This window comes from Apaloderma vittatum, unplaced genomic scaffold (assembly GCF_000703405.1).
Source record: "Apaloderma vittatum isolate BGI_N311 unplaced genomic scaffold, ASM70340v1 scaffold6095, whole genome shotgun sequence".
In the NCBI taxonomy this organism is placed as follows: domain Eukaryota; kingdom Metazoa; phylum Chordata; class Aves; order Trogoniformes; family Trogonidae; genus Apaloderma; species Apaloderma vittatum.
The window spans coordinates 1-21,598 of record NW_009716405.1 but is presented as its reverse complement, the minus strand read 5'-3'; the positions used below and the strand labels follow the sequence as shown (position 1 = coordinate 21,598).

General features: G+C 41.0%; 1 protein-coding gene across 1 annotated transcript in view; it reads left to right on the top strand.

Moving 5' to 3' along the window:
• EPSTI1 (epithelial stromal interaction 1 (breast)) overlaps positions 1 to 19,962 on the top strand; it is a gene marked incomplete at its 3' end in the record, with an annotated part of 49,862 nt that extends 29,900 nt beyond the window's left edge. Inside the window, exons 7-10 of the mRNA XM_009869513.1 lie at positions 10,171 to 10,264; positions 14,920 to 15,003; positions 18,385 to 18,458; positions 19,845 to 19,962. Coding sequence (XP_009867815.1) covers positions 10,171 to 10,264; positions 14,920 to 15,003; positions 18,385 to 18,458; positions 19,845 to 19,962 — 370 coding nt within the window. The remainder of the gene's footprint in view (positions 1 to 10,170; positions 10,265 to 14,919; positions 15,004 to 18,384; positions 18,459 to 19,844) is intronic.
• Between the last annotated feature and the right edge of the window lie 1,636 nt (positions 19,963 to 21,598).

The window sequence follows — 21,598 nt, the reverse complement described above, 5'->3', positions numbered from 1 at the left end:
TGCTGGGAGAGTGGGGAAGGAAGGTCATGTGCTGCATATAAAGCAATGACCTCTGCAAAGTCATGGCCTGTGGAGCCATTTCAAAAGATAAGCTGCTTTGTTAGTCTGTCCTCTGTTAGCATCTGTAGCTGCAGCATCACAATTTTCCTGAGAAGATCAATGCCTACCAGCAGTCTCATTAGCTGGGAAACCTTTTAAAATTGATCACCACCTCTAGCAGTATCAGTCTCCGCAGGGTACAGCCCAATCAGTACCTCTCCTGTATGAAGTGCTGCTTCTATTTAATAAGGAAAGACCCTTAAGATTCTCATGTTATTAACATACTCTGACAATAAAGTATGATGCTGCCCACAAGTTCGTTATTCTCATTAAATTCCTGTCACTATTGAAAACAAGAACTTCTCACTGAAATCCCCTTTCAAAGGATGTAACATGAAGTAAGTGAATGCCAAAAGGAGAAAAATCGTCTGCAACCTTGATCTCTGCTGCAGAATACAGTTATTTCCTATCTCAAAAGCCTTGATAGCTTGTGTACAACTGACCCTTGAAAGTCAACTGTATCTGTTATCACAGTTGTGTTTGCGTCTTTTGAGAGTGAGTTCAACATTCATGCAGAGTGCTGTGGAAAAGTCTGCAAGTCTTGCTTTTGGAATCACCAGTTCCTCAGACATCAGTGGACTCAAGCTCTGTTTTGGGGGATGATGTGATAGAGAGCAGCCCTGCAGAAAAAGAACCCAGGGGTACTGTTGAACAAAAAGCTGCACATGAACCAGCAATGCATACTCACAGCCGAGAAGGCAAATTGCGTCCTGGACTGAATAAAAGAAGTGTGGCCAGCAGGTAGAGAGAGGTGATTCTGCCCCTCTGCTCTGCTCTGGTGAGACCTCACCTGCAGTACTGCGTCCATCTGTGGAGCCCTCAGCACAAGAAGGACATGGACCTGCTGGAACAGGTCCAGAGGAGGGCCCCAAAAATGATCAGAGGGCTGGAGCACCTGCCCTACAAGGATAGGCTGCAGGAGTTGGGGTTATTCAGTCTGGAGAACAGTCCAGGGAGACCTTATAGTGGCCTTCCAGTACCTGAAGGGGGCCTACAGGAAAGCTAAGGAGGGACTTTTTACAAGTGCCTGGAGCAACAAGACGCGAGGCAATTGTTTTAAACTAGAGCAGGGCAGGTTTAGATTAGGTATTAGGAAGAAGTTCTTTACTATGAGAGTGGTGAGACAGTGACGCAGGCTTCCCACAGAGGTGGTGGAGACCCCATCCCTGGAGGCATTTGAGGTCAGGCTTGATGGGGCTCTAAGCAACCTGATCTAGTGAAAGATGTCCCTGCTCACTGCAGGGAGGTTTGGACTAGATGACCTCAAAAGGGCCCTTCCAGCCCAATGCATTCTGTGATTCTATAGTTCTATGATTCTGTGATTGTAGGTGGCTAAAACAGACAAAACTCCTAAGGTATCCCCTAAAGTAGCTGTGTATGAAAAACCTGAAAAGCACACAGGAGCAGGCTTTGGGCTGAGGAAGTTGCTGCATGGCAGGATGGTTTGTGTGAAGAGAGGAAAAGCACTTGAGGGATTTAACATAGAATCATAGAATTGTCAGGGTTAGAAGAGACCTTAAAGATAATCTAGTTCCAATCCACCTGCCATGGGCAGGGACATCCCCCACTAGATCAGGTAGCCCAGAGCCCCATCCAGCCTGGCCTTAAAAACTTCCAGGGATAGGGCTTCCAGCACTTCTCTGGGCAACCTCTGCCAGTGTCTCACCAATAATGTGATAGTGTTACTGTGGTTCTGCCTCAGCAGATGCCAGATCTGGAAAACAAGGAGTACATGCGCACTTTTCTACTGGAAACCAGTCACGTAGGAAATTGACTCCTTCCTTCTGATTAATGGTGTCTTCAATGCATTTTACATTATAACCTATGGTGGAGACTGTCAGAGTGCATGAAAAGATAATTAATGCTTACATAGTCCATACTTTGCAATTGCTAATCCTTGGAAGGAAAGGACTAAGTGTCCATCTTTCCAAATGGAAATGAAGAGAAGGATGACTGGCTCTTTTCACATCATCCCTTTTTTTTTAGGACACAAAAGATGTCACTGAAACAGTAATGAGGGATTGCTGCTTCATGACTTGCTTTTCTCTGCGGCTTGCTGAATTCTCTGTGGCTCTATGAATCTCTGCTTGGACTGCAGTGTGTTTCACCAGACGGTTTAACTCAACTCTCTAGTAAGGTGCTTTTATTTAATTTGGATTCGACTTCTCAGAAAATGTAATGTTGGATGTGGTCCACTGCATGTCTAATAGCTATCTATCTATTTATGTAATGAGAAAGGCAGTCTAGCACGTAGACTTCACTTCATCTTTTGCTTTGTTACGTATTCATGCCTCTGTTTTTGTGAAGGTTGTACTCCTGTAAAAATTCCTGGCACTGCTGCACTTGGGTACATGTGTGCACTCAATATATTCTGCTCAGAATTTCGAGCTGGGAACAGAATTTGCCAGAGCACCTCTAAGTGCATATTCCAAACACAATACAGGAGGTTCACCAAACCAAGCTGATATACACTTGCCTGCCAAAGCACTTTTCTCCAAAGTCATAAAATGCAAGAAAATAAAACCTGAATCAAAACAGAATTTTTATTTATTTATCTATTTTTACAGGATAAATATGAGTGTCCTTGCCAGTTTTCAGTCCTCTATGATGTGTGGTTCAAACAGGAGGCTGGTAACAAATTTTCCCCACAGAAGCGCAAATGTGAACCTGACCAGACTTTTAATACAGGTTGCTAGAGAGAATGAAAGAGGGCTCACACAAAAAGGGTTTGCAGCCTTGAGAATCTTTTGTTTGCTTCTTTTCACCACAATGGTCTCCGTTTTGTTCATTTGCTCTTGATTATTTTAAGCATTGTCAATTATTTAGCTAACAGGCAGAAAACTAGGCTTTTATAGACATCCAAAGGGACTCTCTTGAGTGTAATAATGGAGGCAGTTTATTGAACGCCTGTGAGGTTGCTTTCTAATTGTACGCATTAATCTGCCCATGCAAGCTGGCTGAAAATATAGAAGCAGATTGCACATGCAGATGGAACACACAGAGTGGAAGATCTATGCAATAGACTTATACAAAGCTGTATTTTCCTTAAAACTGGATTTATGCTTTTTACTTCAGATAATAAATGAAAATTGATGTCTAAAGTAACTTCCAAGAATATTGAATGAGATGGTGGGAGGAAAGCTTTATTATTTCATCCAGTAAGGACAAAAAAAAAAAAAGCAGGTGGGTTGACAGGAAGGATTAGTTCTGGGTGTGAGTGGGAAGTGATGAAAATAATTCTGCTGAGAAAGTTGCCTTTTTTTTAAAAAAAAACACCTATTTTTATACTTTCTTGAAACCTTATACCTGAAATGAACTAGTGCCACTTTTTTTGTTCTTATCCTCAAGAACAGGAACATGTGCTCAAGAGCTTGCAGATGAGAAAGCCTACCCACCAAAGATAGCACAGTTTTGATAATTACCATTGGATTTTTCCAATTTCTTCTTAGTATGCTTGTGCATTCTTCCCTTTATTCCCAAGAAAGTCTGTGAATACTGCATTAAGCTTGTTATGTGTCTACTGGAAGGATTTGGGCTAAAAAGCAAGTGAACTGCATACCCAGAGGATAGCCTCTCTTCCCAGTAAAGGGCATTGCAGGAGAGCCATCAACATCATACAGGAATTTAATGGGTTAATTATTTCACATTGTAATTTTTCACTTTATAGGTTCCAGAAAAAGATGAATCCCTCACATGAATGGACATTAGTTCATGGTGCCAACTTTGCACAAGGCTGGTGTTTGTTTTTCCTTATTACCCAAGAGTGGACTCTGTCCTGCATGTATGAGTTGGAGTTGACGTACAGGAGAACTAGAATCCAGGTAGAGTTGAGAGTGTGTTTGTTGCTGACAGACAGAGATTTTTTTACTACCTGGCAGTTGCTTGTAGCCTTCTGAACCTTTTTAAACCGTGTAAACTTCTTACTGTGGTAAATGCCTGCATAGAGTGAGAGGAGGCAAGAGCCATTACTGTCCCCACTCAGGCTCCTTACAACATTCTTAATGGCATCTTTTTGAAATATGTAGCTTTGGTGGGATTATTTTCGCAAAGGGTATTATTGGACCCCCACCTTCATTCCCACTTTAGTAATGGATTTTTACTAGTGAAAATCCTAAGTTCGTTTGGAATCTCTTTCCCCATATCCCACATAGAATCTATGGGTAAATGCACGTAAATGCATAAATGGATGGTAACCTCATCAACCTTTGCATCAACTCCTGAAGTTTCTTCTATTTTAACATTTGATTTTATTCGGCCATGTGACAGAGGAGCAGTAATGGCCCTAGTACCAGCCAGCCTGGCCTGTGGGTAATGCCTGACCAGCATGCTTATAGCAAAGCACAAGGCAAAGCCCTCACTGAGGAAGGAACAAGGGCATCAGAAAGAACACACTCACCATGGACGTTACTGAAATGAAGGGCAGCTTTTATTATGGGCAGGCTTTGCTAGTGTTAAGCAACTGATATTAATTTCTGTAAAAGATGAGGAGGTTGGAACGCTTACCCAGTTAAATAAGTTGAAGTGGCAAGAAGCCACTTGCTGGTATGATACGCTAGCTGGTGCTGCAAAAAGTTGCATGGTGAATGAAGTTCAGTTTTGGGGTTTGGCTTTTTTTGAGAGGGGCAGTCTTGCTATTGTTCAAAAACTGTTGTGAAACTTCTAGGCAGATGAGTGCATTATGTATAAATTATATATAGTTCTTAGTTTTTCAGCTGATTTGGAAGAAAATGGTGAAATACCACTTTAGCATTGCTTGCTGACAACAAATTTGGCAGCTGGTGTGTCCATGCCATTCAGCACTAGATGCTACTTCTGTTGTCCTAGTGACTGCTCATGTTGTCTCCTTTCTGAAATAGCTATAATGATTTACCTGACTTGGAATTCTTTGCTTTTATTTTCTATTACTGCTTTTGAATAGCTCTTAGCATACTTGTGGATGTTCATTAGAGCAGAATTGTAGTGCTGGAGATCCTGCAGCTTGAGAAAGCAAATTCAGGAGCTGTCTTGTTCTCAGTAGTAATGCGTGACCATTATCTTTTTAAATTGTCAAGAGAAATAAATAGATTTATGACATATGCAAAAGTATTGTGCTTCTTTTTTTTTCCAAAAGCACTGGCATAAAAGCTAGTATATTTTTCTGTATCCTGGCACTTCAATATCCAATATTCAATTAAAGCAAAAGAATTACCTGCCACTGGTTTCAATGGGAATGAGTAATGGAGATTATAAGAAGCATTTTTAATTGATGCAATTTTAATGTAACTGTAAAACAGACTTAAAGCCAAGAACTTTATGTGTAGGCAGGAAAATACGTATTCTTTATATCTTTGTTCTGAGAGGAATACAGTCTCAAATGAAAATCTTAGCAAGCACTGCTGAGTGAGTCTTGGGTGAAGGAAGATGCTGAGACCTGAGCCCATATCCTTAGCCATGTCATAGAATCATCATAGAATGGCCTAGTCTGGAAGGGACCTTAGAGATCATTTTAATCCAGCCTTCCTGGCGCCAGGGACGCCACCTCTCGTCTAGATCAGGCAACACATGGGGACCGAGCAGGAATCGAACCCACGACCTTAGCGTTGATAGCGCTATGCTCAACTGACTGAGCTAACCAGCCCCAAGGTTGTCCCTAAGGGTGAATCCTTTTCAGGACTTTTTCTTCTGTTTGCCTCATAGATGTGACAGGAGTTAAGACCAAATGACACACAAAATTAAAGGCCTTATTCTATGCAGGATTTCAGACCCTAGGTCCTACAGCAGAATTGGTTGTGAGTCTTCAGATCTTCTATAGTGGCACGCTGGAGTCAACTGTGGAGCTTTCTGCTTCTCAACTGTAAAGGCTAGTGACCCTGTTAGAGTGCGGGAGCTCTTACCTAGACCAGAGGAACCCAGGCTTACTCCAGCTTTTATATATCTTATCCCAGTGTGAATGAGGGAAGCACAGGCATTTAGTCCCAAACTATAGGAATGCATGTGGATTCCCTCATCTACAAGTAATTTGTGAGTGCAGGATGCTGGCTCTACATCCCTAAAGTACACCGTTCTCAGTGGAACACCTAGCAAATTCATGTTTCTGCATTTTACTTGTACTTGTTGAGCTTCAAGTATATGCTTTTGCATAACAACTTTTAAGAAAGGACTCTGCCTGAAGAATAGTTGTGAAATGTAAAGCTGTATATCCGAGGACCCACAGAAAGCATCTGCAACATTGGCTGATTTCCACAGTCATGCGGTGTCCCCTGCTACTGCATTAATTGATGATCCTGACAGCAGAGTCAGTTTTTTCCTACTCTTAGGAGTTTTTCAGCCTCCAAATCCAGTATTGTACTTCTCCACAGCTGTATCCGTACTAATAAATTCAACAGTGTCAATGAAGCCAGTAGAACTGAGACTGTCTGCTTCTGTTGCTAGCAAATTTCTTTACCTCCCAGAATGGGAAGTCTGTATCCAAAATGCCTGTTGGGAATTATTTGTGGTTGATATTCATTCCTGGAGAGCAGCCAGGAGTTATTTGGAACAGGTCAAAACTATTCCAGGAACTGTTCCCACAATATAGATGTGGTTCAGCTCCCGTGCTAAGAGTATTGGCTGGTGCTATTAAACATACCTGTATGGGAGTAGGCTATTTTAATTAGAAGAGGTAAAAAGCTTGTTCCCAACACTGTAAAGGGACACAGGGCTACCGAGAAAGACAAAATATTCTCATAAGATTGCTCCAGCTTAACCAGTGCTTCTGAACATCTCTCTTCAGCCTGATGCTTAGGGGTAGTCAGAGCTCAGGTTAGCAGCCTCTTGAGAGTGTGACATCTTCTTGGTTTGTCTAAATTGTGTACCTCCTTTTGCCTATCTGTTTTTGAATTGTATCAGGATGCTTCCATATTCAAAATAATTTCTTCAGCTCATACTCCTCTTTCCTTAATATTAATTAGTTTAGGGATATAAACTTTATTAGCATCTTTGATTTGCCCTTCAAGTTTTAGCAAGCAATGAGATGTTGCTCCAACTGTCTGAATGTGGAACACCTATGGACACTTTGACATGTTGATTTTCTTCAGGAGTTAATGCTTTCCTCTCTGAAGCATTAACTGAACTGTCATCTCTCAGACTTCCCCCTTTCCCATGGCTTATGCTGTGATCTGTGTTGTGATGACTATAGGTTTAATATTATGAAAAATACCATTCAGACAATGTTTTGACAGTCTGGCAACTGTAGATGCCTTAATAGGTTTCCCTAGAGACGATACAAAATGAATTAACTTATATGACTGACTTGACTGAGTTTGTCTTTAGTGAGGTTCAGAAACATGAGTCCCTTTCTTGTGGTAGGAATACTGTATTAATGTATTACATAATTTAGTGTAGTACGGTGTTTACTGTATTCAGAGGCAGTGCAGTCTTACTGAGAAACTTTATTTGCTTCCACTCTTATAACCATCTTTTCTAATAACAAAACGGATTTAGCTTTTCATCTATCAGTATGTTGATTCAGGAAATGCAGTGTCTTTCCTACTCCTCCACACCATTTTTATGCGAATAATGAGAACTTCCACATACCCTGTGTCATTCTTTTGCTGTCCATAAGGAATTAGGACATTCGGGTATATCCACAACTTGCCAGATTTTTTTTGCAGAGCTTCAATCTTCTCAAGTTCTAGACTTTCTGTAGGAGTTCTTAGACTTTCTGGTGTAGAAATAAATTATTTTAGAAATTTGAGCATAGGTAGAGAAACACAAAATCTGCAATTTAAAACTTACTTTCTTGAAATTATTCTGTGCAATCTCATCACTCAACCACTCATCTTCCAGGAAAAAAAGCAGAGTGTGCTTAACACTGGGTAAGATTATTGTTAATTTATTTAACATTCTGTCAAGGGTAAGGGCTGGGCCAGCTGCTAGTGAATGACAGATCCTCTCTATTAACCCCTCTATCTTCCCAAAAGGGAAGGGAAAAGGGAGTAAGGCAGAGCGACTTACAGGGTGGAAAAGCAAACTAAAGCACCTTCAATAAAATTATAGTAATACAAATAAGAAAATAATGAAGAAACATACAAACCCAATATCGAATCCACCCCCCTATAGCAATCACCACTGGTGCTGCCGGGCAAGCACAGGGGAAGTCCCAATCTACACTCAGCAGCAGGCTGGAACCAGATTCAAGAACTGGATTTGGGAACTGGATTCAGAAATCCATGGATCAAGATTGAGGGCAGGAGAATGGACAGAGTCCACCTCAGATGCCAACTACTGAAGAAGAAAGCTCAACCCTTGTGATCCCTCAGCCTTATACTGGATATGACATATATGGAATGTCGATCAGTTTTAGGTAGTTGAGAGGCGTCCCTGCCCATGAAAGGGAGGTTGGATTAAATGATCTCTAAGATCCCTTCCAGCCTAGGCCATTCTATGATTCTATGATTCTGTGATCTGTTCTGTGCATTCCTCTGCAGAGGTGTGACTTTTTTACTTTCTTGCAACCCCTTTACTTCCTGAAACCCCAGCGTATTACACAAGATTTAAGAATGACCTTGTTTACTATAGGAGCAAGTAAAAGCAAGAGCCTTTCTGCATACCCATCCTGGATAGTGACTGTAAACATCAAGGATTATCACTTCTAGTAGCAAACACCGTCTGATAAAATGTGCCATTAATTTCAGAAAATTTTCTCTCTTAGAAGAGACTGAGCTGAAAAGTAAAATCACTGAATAGAGTTGATTCTGTTCTAGCTCAAACCAAGATCCTGTGATATGCAGATGTTTGGTAGATGAGGGAATCTTAGTTTCGCTTGGTTCTCTCTGTGTTGTGCGCTGGCTGAGGTCCATTGTAACTGCCCAGGTAATGGAGGAAAGTGAGTGAACTGGGAATGCTGAGACTTTAAAAGCATGGCTTGCTACAGCTTAATCAAGTATTCTCTACATGAAGTGGTAACGTATTGTGCAGAGTAGCAGAGAAGAACTTGTGGGTTCTTGTTCTTCTCCATTTCTCCTCAGTATACCTGCTGGCCAGTCGGACATTTTCCAAAATTGCATCTCCTCACCATTTCAGATCATGGAGTGAAAGATAAAAACACACTAGGTAGTCTGTTTCCGCAGTTAGTCATCATCACTCTGGCAGCCAGGGCTTTTTCTCCAAGGTTAAGTAGTTGTCTTTGGTAGTTGCATCTTCTCCCCCGCCAAGCTAGCTGGCTGCCCTGTTAGCAGAGCAAATCTTTGTGCTGAACGCTTCTCAAAGCACTCTTTCTGCTCTCACTTCAGTTCCTTCATGTTTTCCAAAGCTGTATACAGAAATAAAATTGCCCCTTTCCTCTAACTTTGTTCTTTTGAGTGAGCAAAACTTGAATAGATATGCTTGGGACTGCAGTTTAGGAAACATTCCTGATCACAGCATTGGAACTCCTATTCTTAATATTTTGTTGTTCTTGTTGTTGTTACTTGTGACTTTGTTCAACTGTACTTGGTTGAGTGAACTGATGCTAATTTGAAAATCTGATTTATAAGGGATGTGACTGGAAAAATAAAATTACTCCCATCAGAATAAGAAATTACAGTGTTGTGCAATTCTGCTTTAGCTAAAGACAAGTGCTTTTTTTCAATGCTATGAAATGCTTCAAAGTCTTTCTGCTTGATTAAGTAAGGCTACATTGTATTAGCCATTAAGGAAAATTCTTTAAAATAATATTTTAAATTACTCGTCTGAGATTTATAGTTCTGGTAGAAGGATTTGCAACCTTTCAGTGAAGCAGTTGCATCGTGATGAAGTCTGATGGTATGTGACTCTGTGTTTTAGGAGTTTTACAGTGAGGAAAGAAAGCATAGCTGCTGTAGACACCAAATATGCAAATGACAGTAGCTGTTTGGTTCAAAATTCCTCCCAGCAAATCTTATCCACAGTATAGGTTCTATATCCTCTGTCCCATTGCCTTCTGTCTATCTCCAAAACATTTTGTTCCACCCGTGATGTTTTTCAGCAGTCACATGAAAAAATCTCCAGGCTAGATTCCAAGGGTGGAATAAAAAGCTGTGTTTATTTTTATGGAAGCACTAACAATTCTATTTGGATTGTATTTCTTCATAGCAAAACCAATGAATTATTGAACAGATTGGACTTCGTTTTGCCAAAGAGTGATGCCTGTCACATTGCTGATTATGGCCCAGAATCTACAGCATGGGTAAGCAAAACCATGGCATGTGCTATATTTTCTGTCATCTTTCCAGGTGCTGTCAATAGTGTAGTATTAGAATATTCTAATTGGGCTTAATTGCCCAGACATAACTCAGTGACTACCAAGGAGATGTTCTGGGGGAATGAGGTTGCTGTCTTACACACTAACAGAGTATCCTGTGTAGTATGGGACAGCCTTTATGAGTCACATATTTTTTTTGTCTGATAAATGAGACCCTGGTTTATATTCTAAAGTCAGACTGGAATCTTAAATATGCTCTGTACCCCTCCACTGGTGGCAAGATTTTATGAAATCTCAATTGGTTCACGTCAGTGGATGCTTTACTACATTGAAAATCTAGTCAGAAGATAAGCTTATTTCTCACTGCATCCTAAAACTGATGCTTGGGGACTTTGTCCCAATTTGAATGAGCCTGTTAAGTATCAATGTAATTAGGAAATAGATAAAGTATTGCCTAAATTTCATTATTCTAATTGCCTCTGAAAGGCTTTTTCACATATGATTAGTCTCTCCGTGTCTAAACCAAGCTTTCTTGCTGACGTAAAAACTTGCAGTGAGGAATATTAAACCCTGAGAAGTACTTCTCCTTCAGGAATGTTTGTAACCAGGGAAAGACAGAGAGTAGGCAGCCACGTGGACAGAAATTACTGTTAAACAATAGTCCTTAGTCAGCAGTAACTTGGCAGTATTCAATCTGGGCAGCCCTCTGTTTTATACAACTTTAAACAGCAATAGCTGAGTAAAGGGAGGGAAAGATTTACCTCCATATTTCCTCAGAAGCCTTGGAAATGTGCAAGACTCTCCCATTACAGAAAATTCTCCAAACAGAATAAATGACATCTCTTTCTTGCCTCTAGTATCTTTCCTGGTTTTCATTGCATGAAAAGGAAAAGTGGAATGTAGTTGTTTGATCCTGGCTGGTGGCCAGGTGTCCACCAATAGCCACTCTATCACTCCTCAGATGGGTGGGGGGAGAAAATATAGTGATGGGCCCATGGTTTGAGATAAGGACAGGGAGATCACCTGCAGCTACTGTCTCAGGCAAAACAGACTCAATTTTGGGGAAATCAGTTAAATTTATTTAACAATCAAAATCACAGAATAGTAATGAGAAAGAAAAACAAATCTTGAAAATAACACCTTCCTCCCACCCCTCCCTTCTTCATGGGCTTAACATCACTCTTGTGTCCTCCTCAGAGTAGTGTAAGGGGACAGGGAATGGGGTTGCAGTCAGTTCATCTGATGTTGACTCTACTGCTCCTTCTTCCTCTGGGGCACAACTACTCACTCTTCCCCTGGGCCATTGTGGGATCCCTTTCATGGGAGATGATCTTCACACACTTTCTCCTGTGTGAGTCCTCTCATGAGAGATAGTTCTTAACAAACTTCCCCAATGTGAGTCTCTCTCCATGAGGGGCAGTCCGTTAGGGGGAAACTGCTCCAGCGCGAGTCCCCTGTGGCATCACAGAAGTCCTGCCAGTCAATCTGCTCCAGTGTGAGCTCCTCTCTCTCCATGGGGTACAGGTTCTGGCAGCAACTTGCTCCAGTGCAGGCTTCCCACAGGGTCACAGCCCCCTTCAGGCATCCACCCGCTCTGGCTTGGGGTCCTCCTTGGGCCACAGGTGGACATCTGTACCCCGTCACCTCCATGGGCTGTGGGAGGACAGCCTGCTTCACCATGGTCTTCACCATGGTCTTCACCATGACCCAGGGGAATCTCTGCTCCAGCTCCTGGAGCACATCCTCCCTCCCTCTCTTCACTTACCTTGGTGTCTTCACATATTCTCAGTCCTCTCTCTCTCTCTGCCAGTTGTTGCATGCTGGAGTTCTTTTTTTCCCCATTTCTTAAATATGTTTTCACAGAGACGTTCCTGTCCTATCATTATTGATAGGCTCTGCCTTGGCCAATGGTGAGTCCATCTTTGGAGCTGGCTGGCATTGGCTCTATCAGACCTAGGGGAAGCTTCTAGCACCTTCTTGCAGAAACCACCCCTACGACCACCCCACCACTGAAATCTGGCCAGGCAAACTCAACACATGGAAATAACTTCCTTTGCTCCTTGATTCCTTAGGTCATTTTGTGTCTCTGAAAACCCTAAAGATATCTTAGTGTATGTGGGCAGATATATAGCTTGAAGGAGACAATTTCTGTCTGACATTGCTGCTCAGAAGGTCAAATGCAGGAGAGTGGCTTTCAGTCTTTTGTAGTCCTCAGTGGACGGGCAAGATGAAGGACTATGGGAAGGGAGAAAACATGTCTTGAAACCAGTTCTACCTTTCTCTTGAAGAACCTGACACTCCAAAGAGTGTGGAGCTTATTCATGGGTAAGGAAGACCCAGCTCTACAGCCTTTCCTATGATGTGAACATGGAACTGTGAAGACAAGTGAGCCCATGTCCTTCAGCATTTTGATATGGTGTCTTCATATCTATACAGAAGCGAATGGATGCCTGAAGGAGCGGTGAATTCCTTCTGGTGTACAGGTCCTACTTTTAGCCTTTGCTTTCTACTTCACCTATGTGTGCCTTTCTTATTCAAGTTTTTTAGAGGTTTCTTAATAAGTTATCCCAAAATATATATCTTAGTTCATCTTTGGCTTCACTAGTATCCAAGGAGAAAAAATACATATTTTATCTATAGTGTTGTTTAATGCTAGCTGATATTACTATACATGTCTTTTGCACAGCATGATTTCTATAGCTTTGTAAATCAATTGCTTATAATGCAGCGATGCAGTTAGCGAAATATCTTCCAAACCAGCTTGGATGAGGTACAGTCTACAGTCATACGTACAGCCTCTGTGTTCCATGTGAGTAATCTGAAGCACTTAACCAATGAGTTATTATCTAAATAAACTTGACGTAGTACCAAAATGCTAAACCAGTGGGAAAACTTGAACTCTAATTTTGATGTTATCTTGGACCTGTCCTTTGTCTCGACTAATTAAAAGATTCAGGACAATGTATTTGAAATAGGGTGGTGTGATAAACTTAAGAAATGCCTGCCTGACATGCATGATAAAAGGAGGGCATATATATATGTGATTTTTAAAATTCAAAATTTGTGTCCTGAAGAAGGTTTGGGGCAATGTGACGTTGATTGATTTTTTTCCCTCTCATAATATTTTTGATACTGATATTAGTTTAGCACACGTAGTTCCATGTCAAATATTACTCGATGTGCGTGAACAAATTTAACTTATTTGGAGTGACTCTGTCACTGGTGACTTTTTTAGTCTGCTTATTTAATCAAGCTCATAATTAATTTTAATCCTGTCTTTCAAAGTGTTAACAATCCTGTGTAGATTTTTATTGTCTTCCAACTTGATTAACATACACTCCACACAATTCTCCAAACCATTACGGAGAGTAATGAATAATATTGGACCCAGAATGAGTCTCCCTGGACACATATAACAACTCCTTCCAGCTCAGAATTGAGCTATTAATAATTGCTTTCTCTATTCAGTCTTTTTAGCAAATTATGTGCCTGTTGTTTTAATGGTGTCATTCTGCATACATGTACCAAGTTTCAAGAACATTATGTAGACCTGCAACAAATTCCTCACTAAAGTCAAACCTGCACACTTGTATTAACTTGCACTGACTCATTATTTAGTGTACTACATTATGTCCCTGCTCAAAGAGTTTCCAGTATAAGTTTATATGCATAAGATCCCAGGGATCCTCTAAGACCCTAATGGTAGGCTGGCCCTTTGCTAACAGCTACAACTTCTGAAAGACCAGGGCTAGTTATTGTAACAAAAACCTGTTACACATCTGAATACATTGTTCATGATGTATGGTTCAGATTTTCATTTCTCTTGACTGTCCCACAAATAATACAATTAGTTTCATCTATCAGTTTCTGGTGCCCTACCTCCACAAATCATAGAATGGTTTGGGTTGGAAGAGACCTTAAAGTTCATCTGGTTCCAACACCCCTGCCATGGGCAGGGACATCTCCCACTAGACCAGGTTGCTCAAAGTCCCATCCAACCAACTTGGCCTTAAACATTTCCAGGGAGGGGCATTCTACCATCTCTCTGGGCAACCTGTTCCAGTGCCTCATCACCCTTACAGTGGAGAACTCCTTTCTTATATCTAATCTAAATCTGTCCTCTTGTAGTTTAAAGCCATTACCCTTTGTCCTATCACTACATGCCTTTGTCAAAAGTCCCATTCCGGATTTCCTTTAGGCCCTTTCAGATACTGCCTTTCCACAAATAATCCTGGATTTGCCTCTGTTACCAGGCCTCCATTCTGCTTTGTTATCCTAGTAATATTTTCAGTACTTTTCTTTCTTCCCAGAATAACCTATTGGACTATTATGCGTCCTGATTGTGTTTTCTGACTGCATAGGGTATCTTTGCCCTTGACACTGGAACACGGAATAGGATGTGCTGTAGCTGCCTCGTTGTGATGTGCAGGTGGACATTCAGCCAAAATGAATGACTGAGAGCCTTTAGACCACTTCTTGTTTAAATTCTAGTCTTCAGACTCATCTGTTTTTAAAATAACTGAAATAATTCAACCATTTCTTTTTCGCTGGTTATCTGTATAACAATTTGGGAATAAGTTTTGGGATTTTGGCCCCTGCCTCCCCATACCAATATGTTTATATTCTCTGCTGAACAACAGAGTAGAAGCCATGCTTATAAGCAAACTCTTCGAGAGGATGAAACCAGAAGATTAGAGGAAATGAAGCAAGAACAACGGAGAAAGGTAATTATACATTAACAGTTTGCATATTGTGTCATTTCTGCATGCTGTGAAACCAGTTAAATACATTGATTACTTGTAGCCTACGCACAGAGCTTCTTTTTAGCAGAAGTGATTCAATCACTGTTTTCAAATACTGTGAGACAGATGAGCCAGACTGTAAAACTTGGACAGGGACAGGACAACTTCTGGATTCAAGGCTATTTCCATCTGGATGACTAGCTGCTGTTTGCCTCCTCATTTGAACAACTGTGCAGGGCACTTTTTGGCCATGAGACCTGATATCATAGGCTAATGAAGCCAATTTCCTCTTTCAGGCAGAAGTAATCTTACTGAGATGTTCGTGATGATCTCAGACTGAATAATCTCTTTCCAGACAGTTGAGGCTCATGTGTCCTGCCTTCCCAAGTGGGCATGTGGAAGCACTCTGGTTTGCTGTTAAGTCTGTATACTTCTCTGTGCCTTTGCTGACCACCTAAATGAAGAGTTTGAATTGTCTAAAAAACAGGCATACCATAACTGCAAGTTTTAACTCCATCTTCTGCACAGGTGGCACTCATTGCCTGAAATGTGTATAAACCACTGATGTTACTGTGGCACAGATTTGAGTAACATATTCATGTAAAATTAGTCTGCACAAGGCAGTGGCACTGTGCTAAGTTCTCTTTCTTGGCTCCAGGTTCGACTGTGCACTTACAGGGAGGACATCTGAAAATCTGAAAATCATATTAGCATCTGAAAATCGTATTAGCAAATCATTTGAAATCATGTTAGCAAACACTGAGCCTCTTCCTATACCTCTGCTGTTACTAACATTCAAATTAATGATAAACCACTTCCTCAGTAGCAGAATCTTAGTGCAACAAACTCCGTGCAATGAGTTTTTTCTAGAGCTAGAGAAGTGACTCAGCCTCCCTCGTGGATATCTTTAAATTGGGGGATAAGTGTCCTAACTTCATGGTATTCTAAGAACTAGGATGCTGGAATCAAAAGTTAGGGGAAAAGGGAGAGTCTTAGTTGCTTTCCTATCAAATGTAGGCTTATTCCCAGAAACTATACAGAGGAAAAGTTTTTGAAAACTAGTTCTTATGGGCATAAGGCTGGTAGCTGTTGTATTCTGTACGTTGCTTCTTCTATAGATGAAATAATTAAAGATGTGAATTAGCATGTCCTTTATGAGTTTGGTGTAAGGGACCTGTGCAGACCTTTCAACTGCGATTTCTACAGATTGCTAAGAAGGTGTTGGCTGGCTCCAAGGATGTTCCTGCTTGGTGCATGGTTCCAAGTGCTCCTTGCCTTCACAGTTGCTGCTACCTGTTGTGTAGTGCACTACATACAAACCTCCTGTAAATAATAGGTATTTTAAAGGTTCCAATAATGGCACCTCAGATATACGTTGGCTCGTTTCTATTTCAAGCTATTATTTGTTAAAATAATTGTGAATTCTGTACCTCATAGCACAGTGTAGCTATAAAACATAGAGATATTGTCAGTTGCCTTTTTTTTTTGAGAAAAGATTTTAGTATGTATTGCTTGGTTTAGAAATTTTCCAGATACTTTGAGCACTGCGTCATACACGCAATATATTTCAGGACATTACTCCAAGAGAGGACTCAGCATATTGGAAAGTCAGATACTGGGTTTTAATTTTCAGGTTGGATAGTTATTTAAAACAGTGAAAATTAAGGTTGGCTTTTTTATTTCTTAATCCTGTTTCTTCTTTAAGGGCTAGACAAATATTGATACACAACACATTCGCAGTTATTGATTTTCTTCATACATTTATTGCATAGTTTTTATTTAATGTTCCACTTAAATTGATTTTTTTAAAAAAACCCCACTTTTGTGGTTCCATTCAGTTATTGAAGCTTTTGTCTAACCACATAATTTTATTTTAGTTCCTACTCCTGCTGCTGCTCAGTTGCTATGGAAAATATGAAAGATGGACCTGTTCCTATCCCATCCCCCTCACCCTGTGAGCCAAATTTTCTTTGCAGAAAAATCTACATCTTCAGTTCTTGAATACATTGCAGGGAGCAGGACCCAGACAAACAACTGTACATGCAGAGCAGAGTCATAAAACCTGTGTTTCCTTGACAGCCCTGGCTAAAATTGCATAAGCAAACTCTCCTTTGAAAACAATTCCCTGTAACACTGTTTATATACCTTAATATTACGTAACATAAGGGTGGCAAGCTGCTGCAATGCTGGCAGCTTACACATGCTTTCACCACATGAACAGGTGCCATTAGCCTTTCTTCAGCTTTGGGAGAACTCCAGGATGCTGGAAGTGACCCACCACCCAACATACTCCCATTCTCATCTTCTCCTCGTGCTCCACAAAGGCAGGAAGAGAAGGGCCTGTCTTCTTCGCACCCTAAGGGCACTACTTACCCTATGTCTGCGTCTGCTAGATGATTTCAACTGTCTTCTGCCTTGGACCTACAGGAAAATTCAAACTTGTAGTTTAGGGCAAGGGGCAGCAGACTTGTGTCTGGCATACCCCTTTAAATCATAGAATCATAGAATGGCACAGGCTGGAAGGGACCTTAGAGATCATCTAGTCCAACATCTCTGTTTTGGGCAGGGATGCCACCTCTCGACTAGACCTGGCAACACATGGGGACCGAGCAGGAATCGAACCCGTGACCTCAGTGTTGGTCCTTGTTGCCAGCACCACTGAGCTAACCGACCCCATGTAGGACTGTGTCAGAATCATAGAATCATAGAATCATTGAATGATTTATGTTGAAAGGGACCTCAAAATTCATCTAGTTCCAACCTCCCTGCTGTGGCAGGAACATCTCCCACAAGATCAGGTTGCTCAGTGCTCCATCCAGCCTGGCCTTGAACACTGCCAGGGATGGAGCATCCATAACCTCTCTGGGCAACCTATTCCAGTGCCTCACCACCCCTAGGGTAAAGAACTTCTTCCTTATGTCTAGCCTAAACCCACGGTCTTCCAGCTTTTATCCATTGCTCCTCATTCTGTCACTACAGGCCCTCGTAAAAAGTCCCTCCCCAGCCTTCTTGTAGGCCCCCTTCGGGTACTGGAAGGCTGCTATAAGGTCTCCCTGGAGCCTTCTCTTTTCCAGGCTGAACAACCCCAACTCTGAAGCCTAACTAATCCTGCAGCTCCCCACTTTTCAAGGCACAAACAAAGCTCATCCAGTGCAATGCTGAACAGGACAAAAAAACCAAACAACAAACTCTTAGCGTAGTGCTGTCACATAAATAAAATGCTGTTGAGAGAAGTTCTGGGAATGACATTTGACTCTAGCTGAGGTTAGCACCATGTGGAATTAATCGGGTTTGCAACATAGGTATGTTAAGTAAAAGTAAGTTTGCTGATTTTGTTTCTTTTTGTCACTTTATCATTCCCAGGCTGAACTAATGGAACTTAAGCAAAAGCAGGAAGAAGAAGCCAGAACAAGAGCACATCAAAATGAACAGAGAAGGTATGATGCAAAAATGCAGAATACATTTCAGTTGAATTCCTATTTGTAAAGGATCTCAAAATTGCAGCCATTCATGCTTTAGAAGATAATTGCAATGACGATCTCTGACATCACCTCTAGTTTAAGTTTATCTTCAAATAAACCACTAATATCCATCACTACAACGGCTCACTGTAAAGCAGCATGACCCAGAGTGCCTTTTCTACTTCATTTGTCTATCAGCGTAGGGAACCACTAGTAGTTTCGTGGGTAACTACTAGTACAGTAACTTCATCTGGCAAGCATTCTGTCTGTCTGTCTATCTATCTATCTATCTACCTATCTTTTTACTTTCACTTTATTTTTGAATGGGCTACTTTGTCCAAGGCCTTCTGCAGCTGCACTGCTCCACGCCCCAGGTTGTGCCCAGCCCTCTGCCCTCTCCATTCTCAGAGGTTCTCATCTTGCACTTCTGTCACTTAACAGACTTTCCATTATCTTGAAGCATGACTTCATTCTCAGCTTTTTTTTCTGCTGGTAAAAAGAAACAACACTTGGTCTCAAAAATAAAGACACCATTTTTTTTCTTGGTTTAGATTATTAGTGAAACCATTAGTGAACGATTCTCCGTACTGTTTTCACTTTTTTTTTTTATCTAGCAAAGATATTGAGATAATTATCCATAGAAGTTAATGAAGGATTTTCGATTCAGTCCATCTCATATCCCTAGATGGAAATAATCGTGTCTTGCATTTTACATCTTTCTTACTAGTAACATTTCAAAATATTAAAGCAGCAGTCATGTCTAAGCATGTGTGTCAGTCCTAAGCATTAATAAGGGGAATAAACAGTTTTCAGAAGGCCTGAAAGTATTTGAAACAGATTGAAGAGAAGTGTATTTGTATTTGTATTTGTATTTATATTTGTACACTTTTTCCAGATCGATAGAACAGTATGAGAAAATACTAGAGCTGATTTCAAAGCTGGATGGTAGAGGAAGTTGCCAGCTACACAAATTGCATCTATTAGTAGCAAGCTTAAGAGAGTTTTTTCATTGGCATTAGGAAATCGGCACTTCTAGAAGCTCTTCTTGTGTACTGAAGGCTGAAAGAGTGCATAACTTCAATTGTCAGCTAACCTCCCTGATAAGGTGGGTGGTAGTATCCAGTTTGTCTTTCTGCGGAGAATTTTGGTGCATTTTTCACAGCAGCCTTTAAACCACAATGGATCACAGAATAAGGATGCAACTTGTGAATTGGAAGTGAAATCCACCCTATCTCCTGCTGGTCCATGGTTATGCAGCACAGGCTTGAAAAGCATAGGAAGATGGGTGACGTTGAACTACAAGGCAGCTCACAGAATGTTAAATTTCTACTTTCAACTGTTAAATTTTTGTTGTGTTTTAAGGGTAAATAATGCTTTCCTGGACCGACTCCAAAACAAAACACAACCTAATAGCTTCTACCAACCTGGATATTCTGCAAGTCTGGACTACCTCAGTAATGGTGCCTGGGTAAGTTTTTGGGTGCAGAATGTGAAAGCAATAAGATTTAAAAATTTGACTTTTTCCCCAGATACTATTATGTGCCTGTGTGCATTTATCCTACCTGACAGAACTTATGGTCTTGTCTGACTGTTTACAATAGCTTTTAAGAAGAAATCCTGTGTTAAATATAAGCTATTCAAATGGGAGGAGTGAGAAACAGCTGCTCTTGCAGCAGAACTCAGTGGCTTACCACAGGTAAGCTTACTCAGGTACTTACCACAGGTAAGCTTACTCAGGTACTTACCACAAGGAACCTCATCCAATGTACTTCCTTAGGTTCAGAACAAAGGTAGCGAAACTGGTCATCCAATGTACTTCCTTAGGTTCAGAACAAGGGTAGCAAAACTGTAAGGGGTTTTTTGAAAGTCTTTAAATGCAAGATGTTTGAAAATGCTGTGAACATTTTAATATGATATTGAAATTGGATGGGAAAAATCCCATGAAAAATACAGCTGTTCATTTTTTACACATATAAAATTATGGCCAAGAAGACCCAACTGCATCCAATTTAATATACGTAGTATTTGTAAGGATTCTTTGATATCTCGACTGTACCCTGTTAAATGCCCATTGGTTTTTTTTTTCTGGTGTCGTAATGAGGCTTTAATGTGTCTATTATTTAGAACTGTGCTCTTCAGTGTAAAAATAAATAAATTATATAGTATTCCCACCATCGAAATTTCCATTAGGCTGAAACTCTGTTGCTGAGAGGACCCTAATGCAGAAATGGAAGATTTACCAAGACTGAGCAGCAAAAAGTTGAGAGTCTGAGTGAATTTAGTGAAAGTGCTGGTGTAATCACTACAACCTCTGGGCAAGCCCTGGGCCATGGCACAGGGCTCGGGAACCTTGGACTGAGGTCACCTCTGTACACAGCAGTTCTTTTGGTCTTGCTGAGAGGAGGCAGAACCTGCCAGCTCAGCTTCCTGTAAGCTCTGCAGGCAGCTGCTTCAAGAACTACTTGATTAGTGGCTTTACTGGTGAGGCCTGTATCATCTTTCAGGAAATCCAGGAGCTGTTGGAAGCCAAATTGCAGATGTCCAGGCTAGGAAAAGAGTGTGAGTAAGAGAGCATGCTGTATGGCAAGCCAGAACCATCTCCTGAAGGGTGGTATATCTGCAGATAGTAGAGTTAGAAGCTTCAGCTAGGACAACCAAAACCATTCTATGAGTCTATGAGTCTATGATTCTATGACAGAGGTGACTGATACCTACTCATGGTCAAAAGGTAGAGTTTGCTGGATGGGACCTGATTGCCAACAGCAGCAAGGGCAGAAATTATTACTTTTATTTCACTTTGTGTCCTGTATCTCAATTTGTAAACATTTTCCTGATAAACTCAAAAGAAAATGTGTGACATAGCTGAGATCCCCAATATCTAAACTTGAGCATCTCCTTCAGAGTGCCTGCTGTCACCTATGAAAGCCTCATCATTGTCTGCAGAGGGAGTGGGGTTTTGTCTTTAGCTATGTGACATGTGTCCTCCTGCACAGGACAGGTGTTGGTACTACCAAATGAGTGCAGTCAGCCCAGGCACAGTTTAACAACAGATGACGCTGTGACATATGCAGCCAATATGTCTTTTTTTAAAAAGAATATATATATATAAAAATATA